Raw genomic sequence first — 13,273 nt, 5'->3', positions numbered from 1 at the left:
TGTTAATTTTTTCTATATGAGGCCTAGTTTCTAAGTTTTATGCGGCCTAGTTTCATGGCCTCTTGTATAGGGATACTAATCCTCTTCATGAAGGCTGCACCTTCATTACCTAATCACCTCCCAAAGGCTCACCTCCAGATACCAGCACATTGGATGTTAAGATTTAATGTATAAATTTGGGGGGGATATAAGCATTCAGTCTCTAGCAGGTAATTTTTTAATGATGTGATTTTTCTAGGTATTGTAACTATTAATACCTGGTAGGGGTTTTTTTGTAGTCACTGGTTTTTTTTTTTTTTTTTTTTTTTTTTTTGACAGAATCTTGCTCTGTTGCCCAGGATGGAGTACAGTGGTATGATCTTGGCTCACTGCAACCTCCGCCTCCCAGGTTCAAGCAATTCTCCTGCCTCAGCCTCCTGAGTAGCTGGGATTACAGATGTCTACCACCACACCTGGCTAATTTTTGTGCCTTTTTAGTAGAGACTGGGTTTTACCATGTTGGCTAGGCTGGTCTCAAACTTGTGAGCTCAAGCAATCTTCCGACATCGGCCTCCCAGACTGTTGGGATTATAGGTGTGAGCCACCGCGCCTGGCTGGTCATTGCATTTTATAGTTAGTTTTTTTGTTGTTATATTTGTAATAGTTCATCATGTGCAAAATCTGATCTGCAATACACTCCCCTGCTAAGAAATCTTTGTCCTTTGTTCACTTTCTGTCTTGTTATATATTGTCCTTGCTTGCGAGTTTCTCATCTCTTTATTTTCTCACTCCTGTAATCCCAGCACTTTGGGAGGCCAAGGCAGGCAGATCACAAGGTCAGGAGATCGAGACCATCCGGGCTAACATGGTAAAACCCCGTCTCTACTAAAAAAATACAAAAGAAATTAACCCGGTGTGGTAGCGGGTACCTGTAGTCCCAGCTACCTGGGAGGCTGAGGCAGGAGAATGTTGTGTACCCGGGAGGCAGAGCTTGCAATGAGCCGAGATCGCGCTGCCACTGCACTCCAGCCTGGGCGACAAAGCAAGACTCCGTCTCAAAAACATAAAAAATAAAATTAAAAAATTACAAAATAAATAATAAATAAATGTAAAGTTTTGTTTTCTTCATTGTATTTGGGTTTTTGAATATCATGATTTGTGTTTTTTACTATTGTTTTATATTGTTTGATTATGGAGGGTCTTTGCCTCTAAGACTCATTTTGACTCTCTTTCTCCTTACCAGCCTCTAAGGAAATGGCTTCTGGTGTTTGGCAACTTAATCACGGCTGGGTGCTACATACTCTTAGGGCCTGTCCCAGTCTTGCATATTAAAAGGTAGTTTTTTTTCTTCTGTATGTTTGGCTAAATAACATTAGGAATTATTTCAAAAAATTTCGTTTTAACACTGGTATAGGTTAGTATTTGGAACATTAATATTTAAATAATTAACTGTAGTACTCAATTGAATTGTTAGGCTGACAATATTTTACCCTACTAGAAGCTAGCAGTGGGAGAAGCAGAAAAAAAATGCATAAAATCTGTCTCAAATGACAAAAATGCATATTCTCCTGTATTTCAATTGTACCTACTTGTTTATACTTTATTTTTAAAATAGAATTTGTTGCTACTTACCTTTACTTGATAGTTCTTAGAATATATTTTTTGTTTTTTTCTATTCTTTTTCCTTGAGGCAGGGACCAAATCTGTTTTTGTCTCTGTATCATCCTTAGCATGTAGTAGCTGCCTATTAAACCTTGCTTAATGTAATTACAACTAAATTGCTTAATGTAATTTTGTTGCTAAAATAAACTGAACTTCTTAGACCTTTTCAGGTACTTCTGGGATAAAACATAGTAATATGGAAAGGAAGGGGTTTCAGAGTCCTTCAGACTTGAGTTTAGGTTTTGGCTTTGCCATGTACTAGTAAGCAAACCACTTAACTTCCAAGAGCCTCAGTTTTCTCATCTACAAAAAGGAGCTGATAATAGTACTTACATCACAAGGATTAAATCTGGTAACATATATTAAGTAACTGGCATAGTCTCCTCATATGGAACAAATGTGTTTCCTGACTCTTCTTTTACCTCTTTCCTTCTATGCCATTTTTAAATTAATTGAAGTTCAAAGCCAAGTGATTGAAAGAACAGTATTAGTACTGACATTTTCACTAATTTTGAAGGGATTTTGTTTGGTGAGAAGAAGCCAGGTTGGCTCCAGACATGTGATATATATAACCAAAGGACCAAAAAGATGGAGATATCAGGATGAATTTCCCCCAGCCCCAACAAATACTGTAAGGAGCTAAAAGGCACTCCAACTGAATGAAATGGGTTAGATGGGAATGGAAATGAGACTAGGCACATAATCAGTGAAAATAACGTATCTGGGATCCTCACTTCCTTAGCATTAAGCTTTGTGTTTCTTAAAATGCTAATGTTTTTCTTTTTGTATTTTTTTTCTCCAAAACCCTTTTGCAGTCAGCTTTGGCTGCTGGTGCTGATACTAGTTGTAAATGGCATCTCTGCCGGAATGAGTATAATTCCAACTTTCCCGGAAATTCTCAGTTGTGCACAGTAAGTTACTTCCATTGCTTGAAGAGCTGTATTGTGAATAAGTAGTGAGTATCACAGGCTTTCTTGAATTTCTCAATTTTGCAGCATGTTGGATATTTTTGCCCCAATGTCAAATCTTCATGATTCTGTAGCATATGATATCATGATATAAATAGTAATAATACACTAATAGAAATGATAATAGTACATTAGTAGCTAAAATGGGTCGTGGACAGATATCTGGCTTGATGTATGCCTCAGTATGTATGTAATTTTGAAAAGCTAAAGCAAAACAGATAGGTCTCAGCATTGTTCCTCTTTCATGGAGGAGGTCCATGAGAGAGCCTAGAGTGACCAGCATGTGTCACCTGGTCATCATTCTTTTGTTTAATAGGTGTGATGATGAACACTAAGTACTATGGCTGTGCTGGGTCAGTTCAATAGTTCTCATGGGAATAAGGAGCTATCTCTGTTTTTTTAAAGTTGTCTTTGTTCTCTTTCCATCTTCATCTCATTTTAAGAATTTCTTAATTGTATATTTTTATAAGTATTTAATGCAAACAAGCCATGCTTCTTAATATCATATATATGTAGAAAAATTATTTCTAGAAAATCATGGAGTAAATGGAACTATGAAAATTCTTTTAAATTAGATTTGCTTTTTATCTCAGAAGTGGAGTGTTCTTGCTGTTGGTTTTTTCCAGATTATCCTTGGTTTATCTTAATTGATCTATCATACAATTTTTCTTTCACACAGGTTTTCCTTTTAATAATGGATACACTCATGTCTCTTTTTGCAGTGAAAATGGGTTTGAAGAGGGATTAAGTACATTGGGACTTGTATCAGGTCTTTTCAGTGCAATGTGGTCAATCGGGTGAGTAGTCATTTAATTTCTTTCTTTTTTTTTTTTTTGAGATGGCGTTTCACTCTCGTCACCCAGGCTGGAGTGCAATGGTGCGATCTTGGCTCACTGCAACCTCCGCCTCCCGGGTTCAAGAGATTCTTCTGACTCAGCATCCTGAGTAGCTCAGATTACAGGTGCCAGCCACCACATCTGGCTAATTTTTGTATTTTTAGTAGAGACAGGGTTTCAACATGTTGGCCAGACTGGTCTTGAACTCCTGACCTCAGGTGATCTGCCTGCCTTGGCCTCCCAAAGTGCTGGGATTATAGGCATGAGCCACTGTGCCCAGCATCCTTTAATTTCATTCATACTTGCAAGATGGAAAATATTAATACTATCCCTATTTTAGTTGATGAAGAAATTGAAACACTGAGAGATCAGATGAGTTTCTCAAAGACAAACAGTTCCTCTAGGGGAAAGCCAGAGTTCTAATCCATACCCTCTCACTTAACAATCAATGCCTATACCAACAGTTTAATACTTAGTCAAAATGGTTTCATATACTTTATCTTATTTAAGTGATATTTATAAGTTCCTTTAATAGAAACATGTCTCTGATTTTTACAGTTTATTCATTTATTATTCATTTGCTTATTTTTACCTTCTACCAGAAGGGTAACTATGCTAACCAATGTAATATATTGTTTTGAACTGAGTTATATTAGTTGCAAATACTGAGAATAGAATAATATAAAGAATTTTTTAAACCTGTTTCATCTTTTTTATTTTGATGTAAGCCATCTACTTTTCAGAAGCAGTAATAATTTCACAATTGTTAAAAAATTTTGAATGTCATTATCAGGTAGAATTATTTTCTTTTACTGAATGCTGTGTCCAGGAATTAGTTTTTTCTTTGGTACTTATCTTCCAATTTTATGAATACTTACAACTGAAGGATCATGTAGCTTTTTATGAAGTAATTATTTATTTTTTGCACTATTGAATACTTTTTCTTCTTTCTGTTGTTAGTGCTTTTTTAGGACCAACGCTGGGTGGATTTCTGTATGAGAAAATTGGTTTTGAATGGGCAGCAGCTATACAAGGTCTATGGGCTCTGATAAGTGTGAGTAATGAGTCTTTTATTTTCATTTTCCTTATATTTGTGGAAAAACTTGACTTGGAAAATTCACATTAATCAGTACTTTTAATTGTGTTTAAGGGATTAGCCATGGGCTTGTTTTATCTACTGGAGTATTCAAGGAGAAGAAGGTATGGTCAATCTGGGGGCTTTTTTCTCTCTTTAAAAGTTAGCCAGTGCAAGTGGAAAATAAATAACATTTTACATTTATTCTTCCAGTCTGTGGATTTCTAGGCACTCTGAGGCTCATCAGTTGTGTAGATACTCTTTTAATTTTTATTTTTTGAGATGGTGACTTGCTCTGTCACCCAGACTGGTATGCAGTGGCACAATCTCAGCTCACTGCAACCTCTGCCTCCTGGGTTCAAGCAATTCTCCTGCCTCAGCCTCCCACGTAGCTGAGATTACAGGCGTGGGCCACTATGCCCTGTTAATTTTTGTATTTTTAGTAGAGACAGGATTTCACCATGTTGGCCAGGCTGGTCTCAAACTCCTGACCTCAAGTGATCTGCCCACCTTGGCCTCCCAAAATGCTAGGATTACAGGCGTGAGCCACTGCGCCCAGGCAGTAGATACTTTTTTAAAAAGATAGTTGGATGGAGATACAGGTACTGGTTTTATGTTTGTTTGTTTGTTTGTTTGTGTTTAAGATGAGAAATATTGATATTCATCTCTTTCCTTCAATGTAGGTCTAAATCTCAAAACATCCTCAGCACGGAGGAGGAACGAACTACTCTCTTGCCTAATGAAACCTAGTCTGATGGATCCTGGATTGATACAAAGTTGAGAAATAAATGCTTCTGGCCTTAAACATCACTGTAGGAAGGGTTTCTAAAATTTTATGCACAAAACTCCGTGGACCCCATGCCAGTGTCTTGGAAGTGTCAACGTGTTTTTGGATGATCTTGTATTGGGTTGTACTTACTATGATACTGAAAAGCAGTCCTGCTGAACTAGCTATATTTGAAATATTAAGTATGAAAGAGGTAATTAAAAACAAGCAAAACAAAACAAAACAAAACTTAGTTTTTAAGTGACCAAACTTGTCCTTGAAGATGTTGTTATTAACTTGAGTTAGTTCTCATTTCCTCTGTTTATTTTTTATTCTGAGTACACTAATTCTGTGAATGTACTTTTTTATGAACAGGGAAATAAATGAACTAATTTGATATGCTCTAAATATATAAAGGTGCTTCAAAATATATAGAAACATTACTATGAAATCAGTTTTTAAAAGATATACTTTCTCTTTGTCCTGAGGTTTTTCGGTCTTGTTCAAAAGGAAGAATTCTTGCCTGCCATACAGAAACTCTCTAGCACTCCCTGGCTTTAAACGTTTCTAAAAAGTCTGTTTGTGTGAAAAGTACAAGAATAACAATACTTACAACTTCCATTTTTGTAACTTACGTTCACTTATGATCTGGATTTATAAACATTACTTGGTATAACGTTGTTCATTTCCTTTAATGTCTCTGTTTTTTGGTTCTGCCATCTGTTTTGTTTTTGTTTTTATCCATATTCTTGGTAGATGTATTTCATCCCTAGAGCAGGTCAGCCTCCTTCCCCTAATGCAAATGCTTGTTTTGTTAGGGAAGGGCTTCCTCCAACTTCGTGTGAAATCCATGATGTTGTTAAAGTGAATAAATGTCTATTGTGTAACTCTCATGCTTCTTGACCTATTTTCATGGTGTAGTAGCCACATTTACAGTAATGTTTTAAAAGAAGAAATGGTTTTATGTATTCATTCAAAAATATCTTTTCAATGTCTTCTCTGGGCTGACACTGTGCCAGATGCTAGGGATTTGGCTGTGATCAAGATAAACACAATTTCTGCTTTTATGTACCTTATACTGGTGAAAGAGACAAACAACAAGTAAATATCAGACTCTCCAGTTATCTTACAGAAATGCTAAGAAGGAAAAAAAAAAAAACATGGTGATGTGATAGAGCAGTTGGCTAGAGTTGTTTAGATGTGGGTGCCTAATTTGAAAAAGTCCATGGAAGTGCAACCTTTGAATTGCGATCTGAAGGAGTAGAATGTAACCACCATTCATTCATTCTGACAGAGGACAGTCCGTAGTATGTGCACAAGGGCTTGACATGGTCAAAGATGAGGCTTGGTCTGCTGGCTGGAGTCTAGTAAACTGGAGGTGATGCCAGAATCTGATTCTGTCTGCATGTGGACAGTGAGTGGGTGGGGATAGGGATGGTAAATGGGAATGGAGGGGGAACCTCGGAAGATTTGAGAGAGACAATAATGGTTTGGACCAGGGAGTTGGTGATGGAGAGAAAAGGCTCTATCTGGGAGTGGAACCAACAGAATGTGCTGATGTGGAGGGAGGAGAGAAGAATCTAGGAGGACTCCTAGGTTTTGGCTTGAGGGTGTGGGTGGATGGTGGTGACTGCTAGTGAATTGGGGAAAAAGAGGAGCAAAATGGATCCTGAAGTGGCAAAAGTTCAAGCCGCCATGGTTTTTCATTGCATACCACCAAAACCAAAAATATGGAAAAGGAGGACAATACCAAGGGTTGGAGAGGATGGCTTTGGAAGACTGCCTGGCATTGAGTGTCAAGACTGGATGTACATCTGTCTTGTGATCTCTTCATTTCCCTGTCCCCTCAAGCCTTTCACTCTTGAACCTACAGAGTGTGATCCAATGTGAGGAGGACAAATGGCCTGCAGTTCCTTTCCCAGAGCAGTGCCAGGACAGAATGTGACCCTGGCCCCCTGCACCGGCTCTCTGGGGAGAGAATTTCCTTCATTCCCATTCCCAATACACTGCTCTCAATACTTCCTTTGGATAGCATTGTATTTAAAGATGCTACATACAAAACCAAATTTACCCCTTTCTCATTTTGAAATTTTGCAAGTATTAAGATAAGTGGGCTGGGAGCAGTGGCTCACACCTGTAATCCCAGCAATTTGGGAGAGCAAGGTGGATGGATCACGAGGTCAAGATATCGAGACCATCCTGGTGAAACTCCATCTCTACTAAAAATACAAAAGTTAGCTGGGCATGGTGGTGCACGCCTGTTGTCCCAGCTACTTGGGAGGCTGAGGCAGGAGAATTGCTTGAACCCAGGAGGCAGAGGTTGCAGTGAACCGAGATCAGGCCACTGCACTCCAGCCTGGTGACAGAGCAAGACTCCGTCTTAAAAAAAGAAAAAAAAAAAAGATAAGTGACAGAAAAGTTTTAAAATATGAGAAAAGACAGAGGAAAGAACACTTTGAACAAGGAAACCAAAAGGTAGGTCAAAACTATCAAGGGAAATCTCTGTGTATGTGTTTATATTTTTATATATTTATAGTCTTCTAAATGTAATGAGACTGAGTAGCTTAAAGGAACCTTTTTAATAATGAGAATTTTTATATAACCAAATGTGGAATATGTTAGTAATAAAAGGTATCTTTTATGTTAAGATCATATTGCAAACTATACATTATAATATGATACGTAAATCAATCCAAAAGAAAACTATAAAGGATAAATACAAATTACAGATCGTTTTTAAAAATTAAACTTTAACAATTTTGAGATAATTGTTAATTCACGTGCAGTTGTAAGAAATAATAGAAAAATATCATGAGTATTCTTTCCCCAGTTTCCCCAATGGTAACATCTTGCAGAACTATAGTACAATAGCACAACCAGGATACAGAACATTCCCATCGCCATATTCTTCGTGTTGCCTTTTTGTAGCCACATCCACTTCCCTCCCATCTTCACTTCTGGCAGCCACTAATCGATTCTCTATTTCTATCATCTGGTCATTTTAAGAAACGTATAAATTAAATCGTATTGTATGGAACTTTTTGGATTGACTTTTTTCAGTCAGCATAATGCCCTTGATTCTATTGGCATTGTTGCATGTATCAGTAGTTCAGTTCTTTAAATTGCTGAGTGGTATTCCATTGGGTGGCTATATGACACGATGGAATACTACTTTATTTGTTACAAATAAAGCTGCTATGAACATTTAGAAACAGGTTTTTTGGTTTTTTTGCCAGGGGCTAGGGTAGAGGGTGGGGTACCAAGCATAAGACTTCATTTCTCACCGGGCGTGGTGGCTCACGCCTGTAATCCCAGCACTTTGGGAGGCTGAGGTGGGCAGATCATGAGGTCAGGAGATCGAGACCATCCTGGCTACCACGACGAAGCCCTGTCTCTACTAAAAATGCAAACATTAGCCAGGCATGGTAGAGGGTACCTGTAGTCCCAGCTACTTGGGAGGCTGAGGCAGGAGCATGGCGTGAAGCTGGGAGGCAGAGGTTGCAGTGAGCCGAGATCGCGCCACTGCACTCCAGCCTGGGTGATAGCGAGAGGTTCTGTCTCAAACAAAAAAAAAAAAAAAAAAAAAAAAAAGACTTCATTTCCCTGGAATAAATGCCCAGCAATACAACTACTGGGTTGCATGATAACTGCATGATTAGTTTGTTTGTTTTCAACTAATTTATTTTAGACAAGAAACTTGATTTTGACAATAAATATTAAATATCATACATTAGTTAAATATCTGACTGGGCATGGTGGCTCATGCCTGTAATCCCAGCACTTTGGGAGGCCGAGATGGGCGGATCACCCGAGGTCAGGAGTTCAGGAACAGCCTGGCAAACATGGTGAAACTCCGTCTCTACAAAAAATACAAAAATTAGCCTGGCATGGTGGCGCACACCTATAATCCCAGCTACTCAGGAGGCTGAGGCTAGAGAATCACTTGAACCTGGGAGAAGGAGGTTCCAGTGAGCCGGAGATCACGCCACTACACTCCAGCCTGGGCGACAGAGCAAGACTCTGTCTCAAAAAAGAAAAAAAAAAACCACCTATTTACTTATTTTTTAATGATCAAGATTTAAATATGTCACAGATACCATCTCTAACCTAGCTGGAAAAGACGTGGGTGATAAATTCTTACATAGCCAATTAATTTTCATTAAGTGCAATTAATAATTGAGAAATATCTCTACACATTCATATCAGAAGGAAATTATCCACAGGGTAGTCCCATGATACTCACCTTTTCTTTGGTATCACTGTCACATGACCCTGTTTTATGAAACAAACCCACAGGAGGGGGAGGCTCAGACACAACATATTTACATGGAGAAGCTAAAATGTTATTTAAAGTATTAACAAAGGAAACTAAAGTCCGCACAGCCAGTCTTTGTTAAGAGCAGCTTGCAACTCCTAAATATTTGCACTAGTTTCTTTTAGAAAACCTACAGCCGGACTTCTAATCCCAGCTTACTTATAGTTGAGTATTACAAGGGACCATCTAGGAAAACATGATGTCATAACAAATTTTGACTTGTAGTTCAGTGCAATTTTATCATCAGTACTAAAACAATTCAGAGTGTATTTCATGTTGACAAAAGGTCAACAATAGCATGCCAGACACAAAAAGCAGTATATCATTTGTAAGTGTTTATCAGTCAAGACAAAAATTGAGTACCAAACCAGTCAATTAACCTTATTGTAAATTTAAAAAATGACAGCCATGAAATCAGTTGTTGCATAAATACAGGTAGGTTTCTTTTTTTTCTTTTAAGATAATTAAAACCAGTGGAGATAAATTTTTCGTTTGAGAATAGTACTAATACCTTTTCTTCTCCGTATATTTTCAGAACTTTTAGCTATGCTTTTTCTTCTACTGTTTTCTGTTCTATCATCATATTTATTGGTTGGCTTTTGTCTCTTTATTTTACTTATCTGATAAAAATGCGAATGGCTTGGTTGTTCGTGTCTTGGTTGTTAGTGAGGTAGGTCCAGCCTGTAGTTCTGGAACATGGTTTAGTGAGGGAGACAGGGATGTGAATTAGGAAGTAGGCAATCATATGCAGTAAGAGAACTACGGCATTGAATTGTATGCTTGCTACTGCATCTTCTGAAAAAACAGTATTATTGTAGTAAAGCAACACTATTAATTGGAAAGAACTGCATGGGAAAGAAGGATCTGCCCACAGCTTCTTCATTCACATAACTGTGAGAATTAAGAATTTATCTTAATAACAAATTTATTAAATTTATCTTTAATATCTTAAATTATCTTAAGATCTGCCCACAGCTTCTTCTTTCATATAGCTGTAGGAATTTCTTATAACACAGCACTGAAAACTTTGGTGAGATGATTCAGAAGAGTGAGAATTTCCAATTTGATATTGTTCATGAATTGATCTTTCCATATAAACAAACTCCATTCAGTAGAACTATGGCATAAGACTCACATTTTGGGGTGTTTAAAAAATGCAGACAAATGCCAGACTTCCATTATTCTGTTTTTGCAGGTAGTCACTGTGGTTAATGGTTTAGCTTATAAGAAACTGAAGAAATAACTCGTAAAGAATTTCTTCCCCTACTGGGGGCCTCTAAATTCCTGTCCTGTCAGGCATCCCCAGAGGAAGGATAAGGAGGGTAAAGGAGGTGCTATGATCTTGCCCTGCCTCCCTGCCTGGCTGCCACCCAGCGCGGGAAAGGAGTGGAGCCATGATTCACTTTTCAGGGAGCTGCTAAGCTGTTTTCTAGAGTGGCTGTACCACCCTACATTCCCAACAGCAACGTGTGAGTAATCCAGTTACATAGCAGGTTGTTGAGCGTGTTTTTTAAAAAATAGAATGGTGCATGAAATAGGTGGAGTGAAAGCTTTTGATCGGAAAGAGAATCTACGGTACGATTGGAGGGAATGCCATCAAGATTAGCAAGTAGAAACAGAATTTAAGTTCATAATTTTAGGAAAAATCATTCAGATCAGGTTGATCTGGAAGAGAGGAAACTTGAAAGACTTTGTGGAGACAGACAGAACAATGCAAAAATAAAGTAGTAGATGCATTGACATTCTTTTAACAAGACAGTAACCAAGGGCAGGCAGGTATGTCAGCCACATCTGGGTCAGAGCTGCCTTGGGCATGGCCCTTGTAATTGGGCCTCCATCTTCTAGGAATGAAGCAATAGTAATAACAGCAAAAATTATTCAGCACATATCACCATTTTGCAGATAGGGGAAACTGAGGCACAGAGAGGGCACAAAACTTGCTCATACTCACATAGTTAGGTAGTGGCTCAATCCCAGCCATTCTGGCCCCAGAGTCCATGTCCATGTTAATTATTATCAGATGCCACCATGACCCTTATAACTTACAGTGAGAAAAAAACTCACCATAACTAGATGCAGGATAATACACAATTTAGTTCTCTCTAATTTGAAGGACAGTCTAGAGTGGGATCTGCGTTACAGTACAAGAATAATGTGCTAAAGAGAAAGACTATGCCATGAATATAAGAGTCAACTTAGGCTTTATAGGCTAGAGAATCTCCTGATTCTATAGCTGTGGTTCTTCTGCTGAGCTTCGTTCAGTAGAAATTGTGTCATTGCTCTTGGCCTGTGTCATCTGGCCCATATAGCTCCTTGAAAGAAAAGCTCAGGAATCAGAATTGCCAGGCTAGAATAAAATAGACACTCCTTCTCCTGGCGTCTGACTGAAGATGCAGCATCCTTGAACCAGCAACTGCTGGGACTCCTCTCTGTCATCTCAGAGGGTATAGCCCACCCAGAAAGTGAAACCAAAACAGGAAGTCACTAGGGGTGACTGGAGGAGCAGGGGCCTTGGAAAGGAAAGCAGCCGAGGTCCACAGGAGTGGAAGGCTCTCCCTTGACTAAAGCTGTAAGTAGTTATCTTGGGTTGCAAACATTATTTTTCTTTGCTTCCTTGTTCACTTGAAAATAAACAAGGGGCATTATTGGTGAATTGCTGTGACATTCTCATATTGCTCAATAAAATATAAACTTTTCTATTTTTAATCTATCTTTTTTTTTTTCATGTCTGAGATTTCCATGTTATTTTCGTACCATACGCTTTCAAACGCATGTCTCTCCAACTGCCTACATAAATCAACAAGTGACTTGGATCCAGTTCCTGTGGATGTATTTCCGTGGTGACAGTCATCCCGACTTTACCAAAAGCTTTTAATTCAATCAAGAGAATTTTTGATTTTTTTAAAAGGACCTGCTGGTGAATGCAAGAAACTTTTGGCAGAGTTAATAGACTGGCATAGTGGGTAGAACTATGATATTAATATTGTTAATATTTTATTTTAAGGAAGCAGGAGCTGTCGGAAGGTAGGGGAGGATGTTACTAACTCAAAGGGACTTCTGCAACTTCAGCCCTAAGTTTCTGAGAGAGGAAAACAGACATGTTGGTTGAACCATGTGCAATTACTTTTGCTAGGTCGAAAGCAGTGATGATTGGCAATTTCATGTGGCACAAGCATTTCCATCTAGTAGTGCTTTCAGAGAATCCAAGGCTGTGATATATCATTACCCTCTCAGATTTCCTCTTGATTTCAGCAGTGTTCGTTAGCTATCTGAAGCACTGAACACCCACCCAACTCTAAAGCTGGAGGATTACCTCATCTGAATGAGACCTGGCCCCCAAAGATGGCTGAAATGCAAGCTAGTTCTCTTCAAGCCAACCTTTCCTTTTACAGGGGCTGACTCAGTCTCGCTAAAGCCATATGCAATACTCTAATGGTGTAGGGACGGAAACTTTTTTCTTTGCCATTAAGTACTTTTTTTGGATACAGTATTGTACTTTTTTGGTATACGATATTAAGAGAAACAGTTTTAACATTGGAGCCTGGCTTTTCTGTCTCTTATTGCTTCTTATTCTTATTTTGACACATCACCCTTGCTGCCTATGAGAATGTCATTGATAATGATACATGCTATTTCCCACTCTTTGTTTCTCAGTTCACTCGTCATTTTGCA

At 38.4% G+C, this 13,273-nt stretch overlaps 1 protein-coding gene across 6 annotated transcripts in view; it reads left to right on the top strand.

Annotated features, from left to right (window-relative positions):
* The window catches only part of LOC105465632 (solute carrier family 18 member B1), a 30,645-nt gene extending 24,472 nt beyond the window's left edge, over window positions 1-6,173 (top strand). For 4 of the 6 annotated variants that reach the window (XM_011714163.3, XM_011714165.3, XM_071096479.1 and 1 more), the window contains exons 9-14: window positions 1,223-1,314; window positions 2,457-2,552; window positions 3,332-3,406; window positions 4,406-4,499; window positions 4,596-4,645; window positions 5,204-6,173. In XM_011714163.3, the coding sequence (XP_011712465.1) occupies window positions 1,223-1,314; window positions 2,457-2,552; window positions 3,332-3,406; window positions 4,406-4,499; window positions 4,596-4,645; window positions 5,204-5,270 (474 nt within the window). In that variant the 3' untranslated portion in view covers window positions 5,271-6,173. Of the gene's footprint in view, window positions 1-1,222; window positions 1,315-2,456; window positions 2,553-3,288; window positions 3,407-4,405; window positions 4,500-4,595; window positions 4,646-5,203 lie in introns of those variants that run through there. The other 2 variants (XM_011714164.3, XM_071096480.1) reach the window with 2 other exon arrangements.
* Window positions 6,174-13,273: the final 7,100 nt, after the last annotated feature.

The sequence above is a fragment of the Macaca nemestrina genome, chromosome 5 (genome assembly GCF_043159975.1).
Source record: "Macaca nemestrina isolate mMacNem1 chromosome 5, mMacNem.hap1, whole genome shotgun sequence".
NCBI classification, from domain to species: Eukaryota; Metazoa; Chordata; class Mammalia; order Primates; family Cercopithecidae; genus Macaca; species Macaca nemestrina.
Note: the sequence above shows the minus strand (reverse complement) of the source record. Positions and strands in the feature narration are given on the sequence as shown.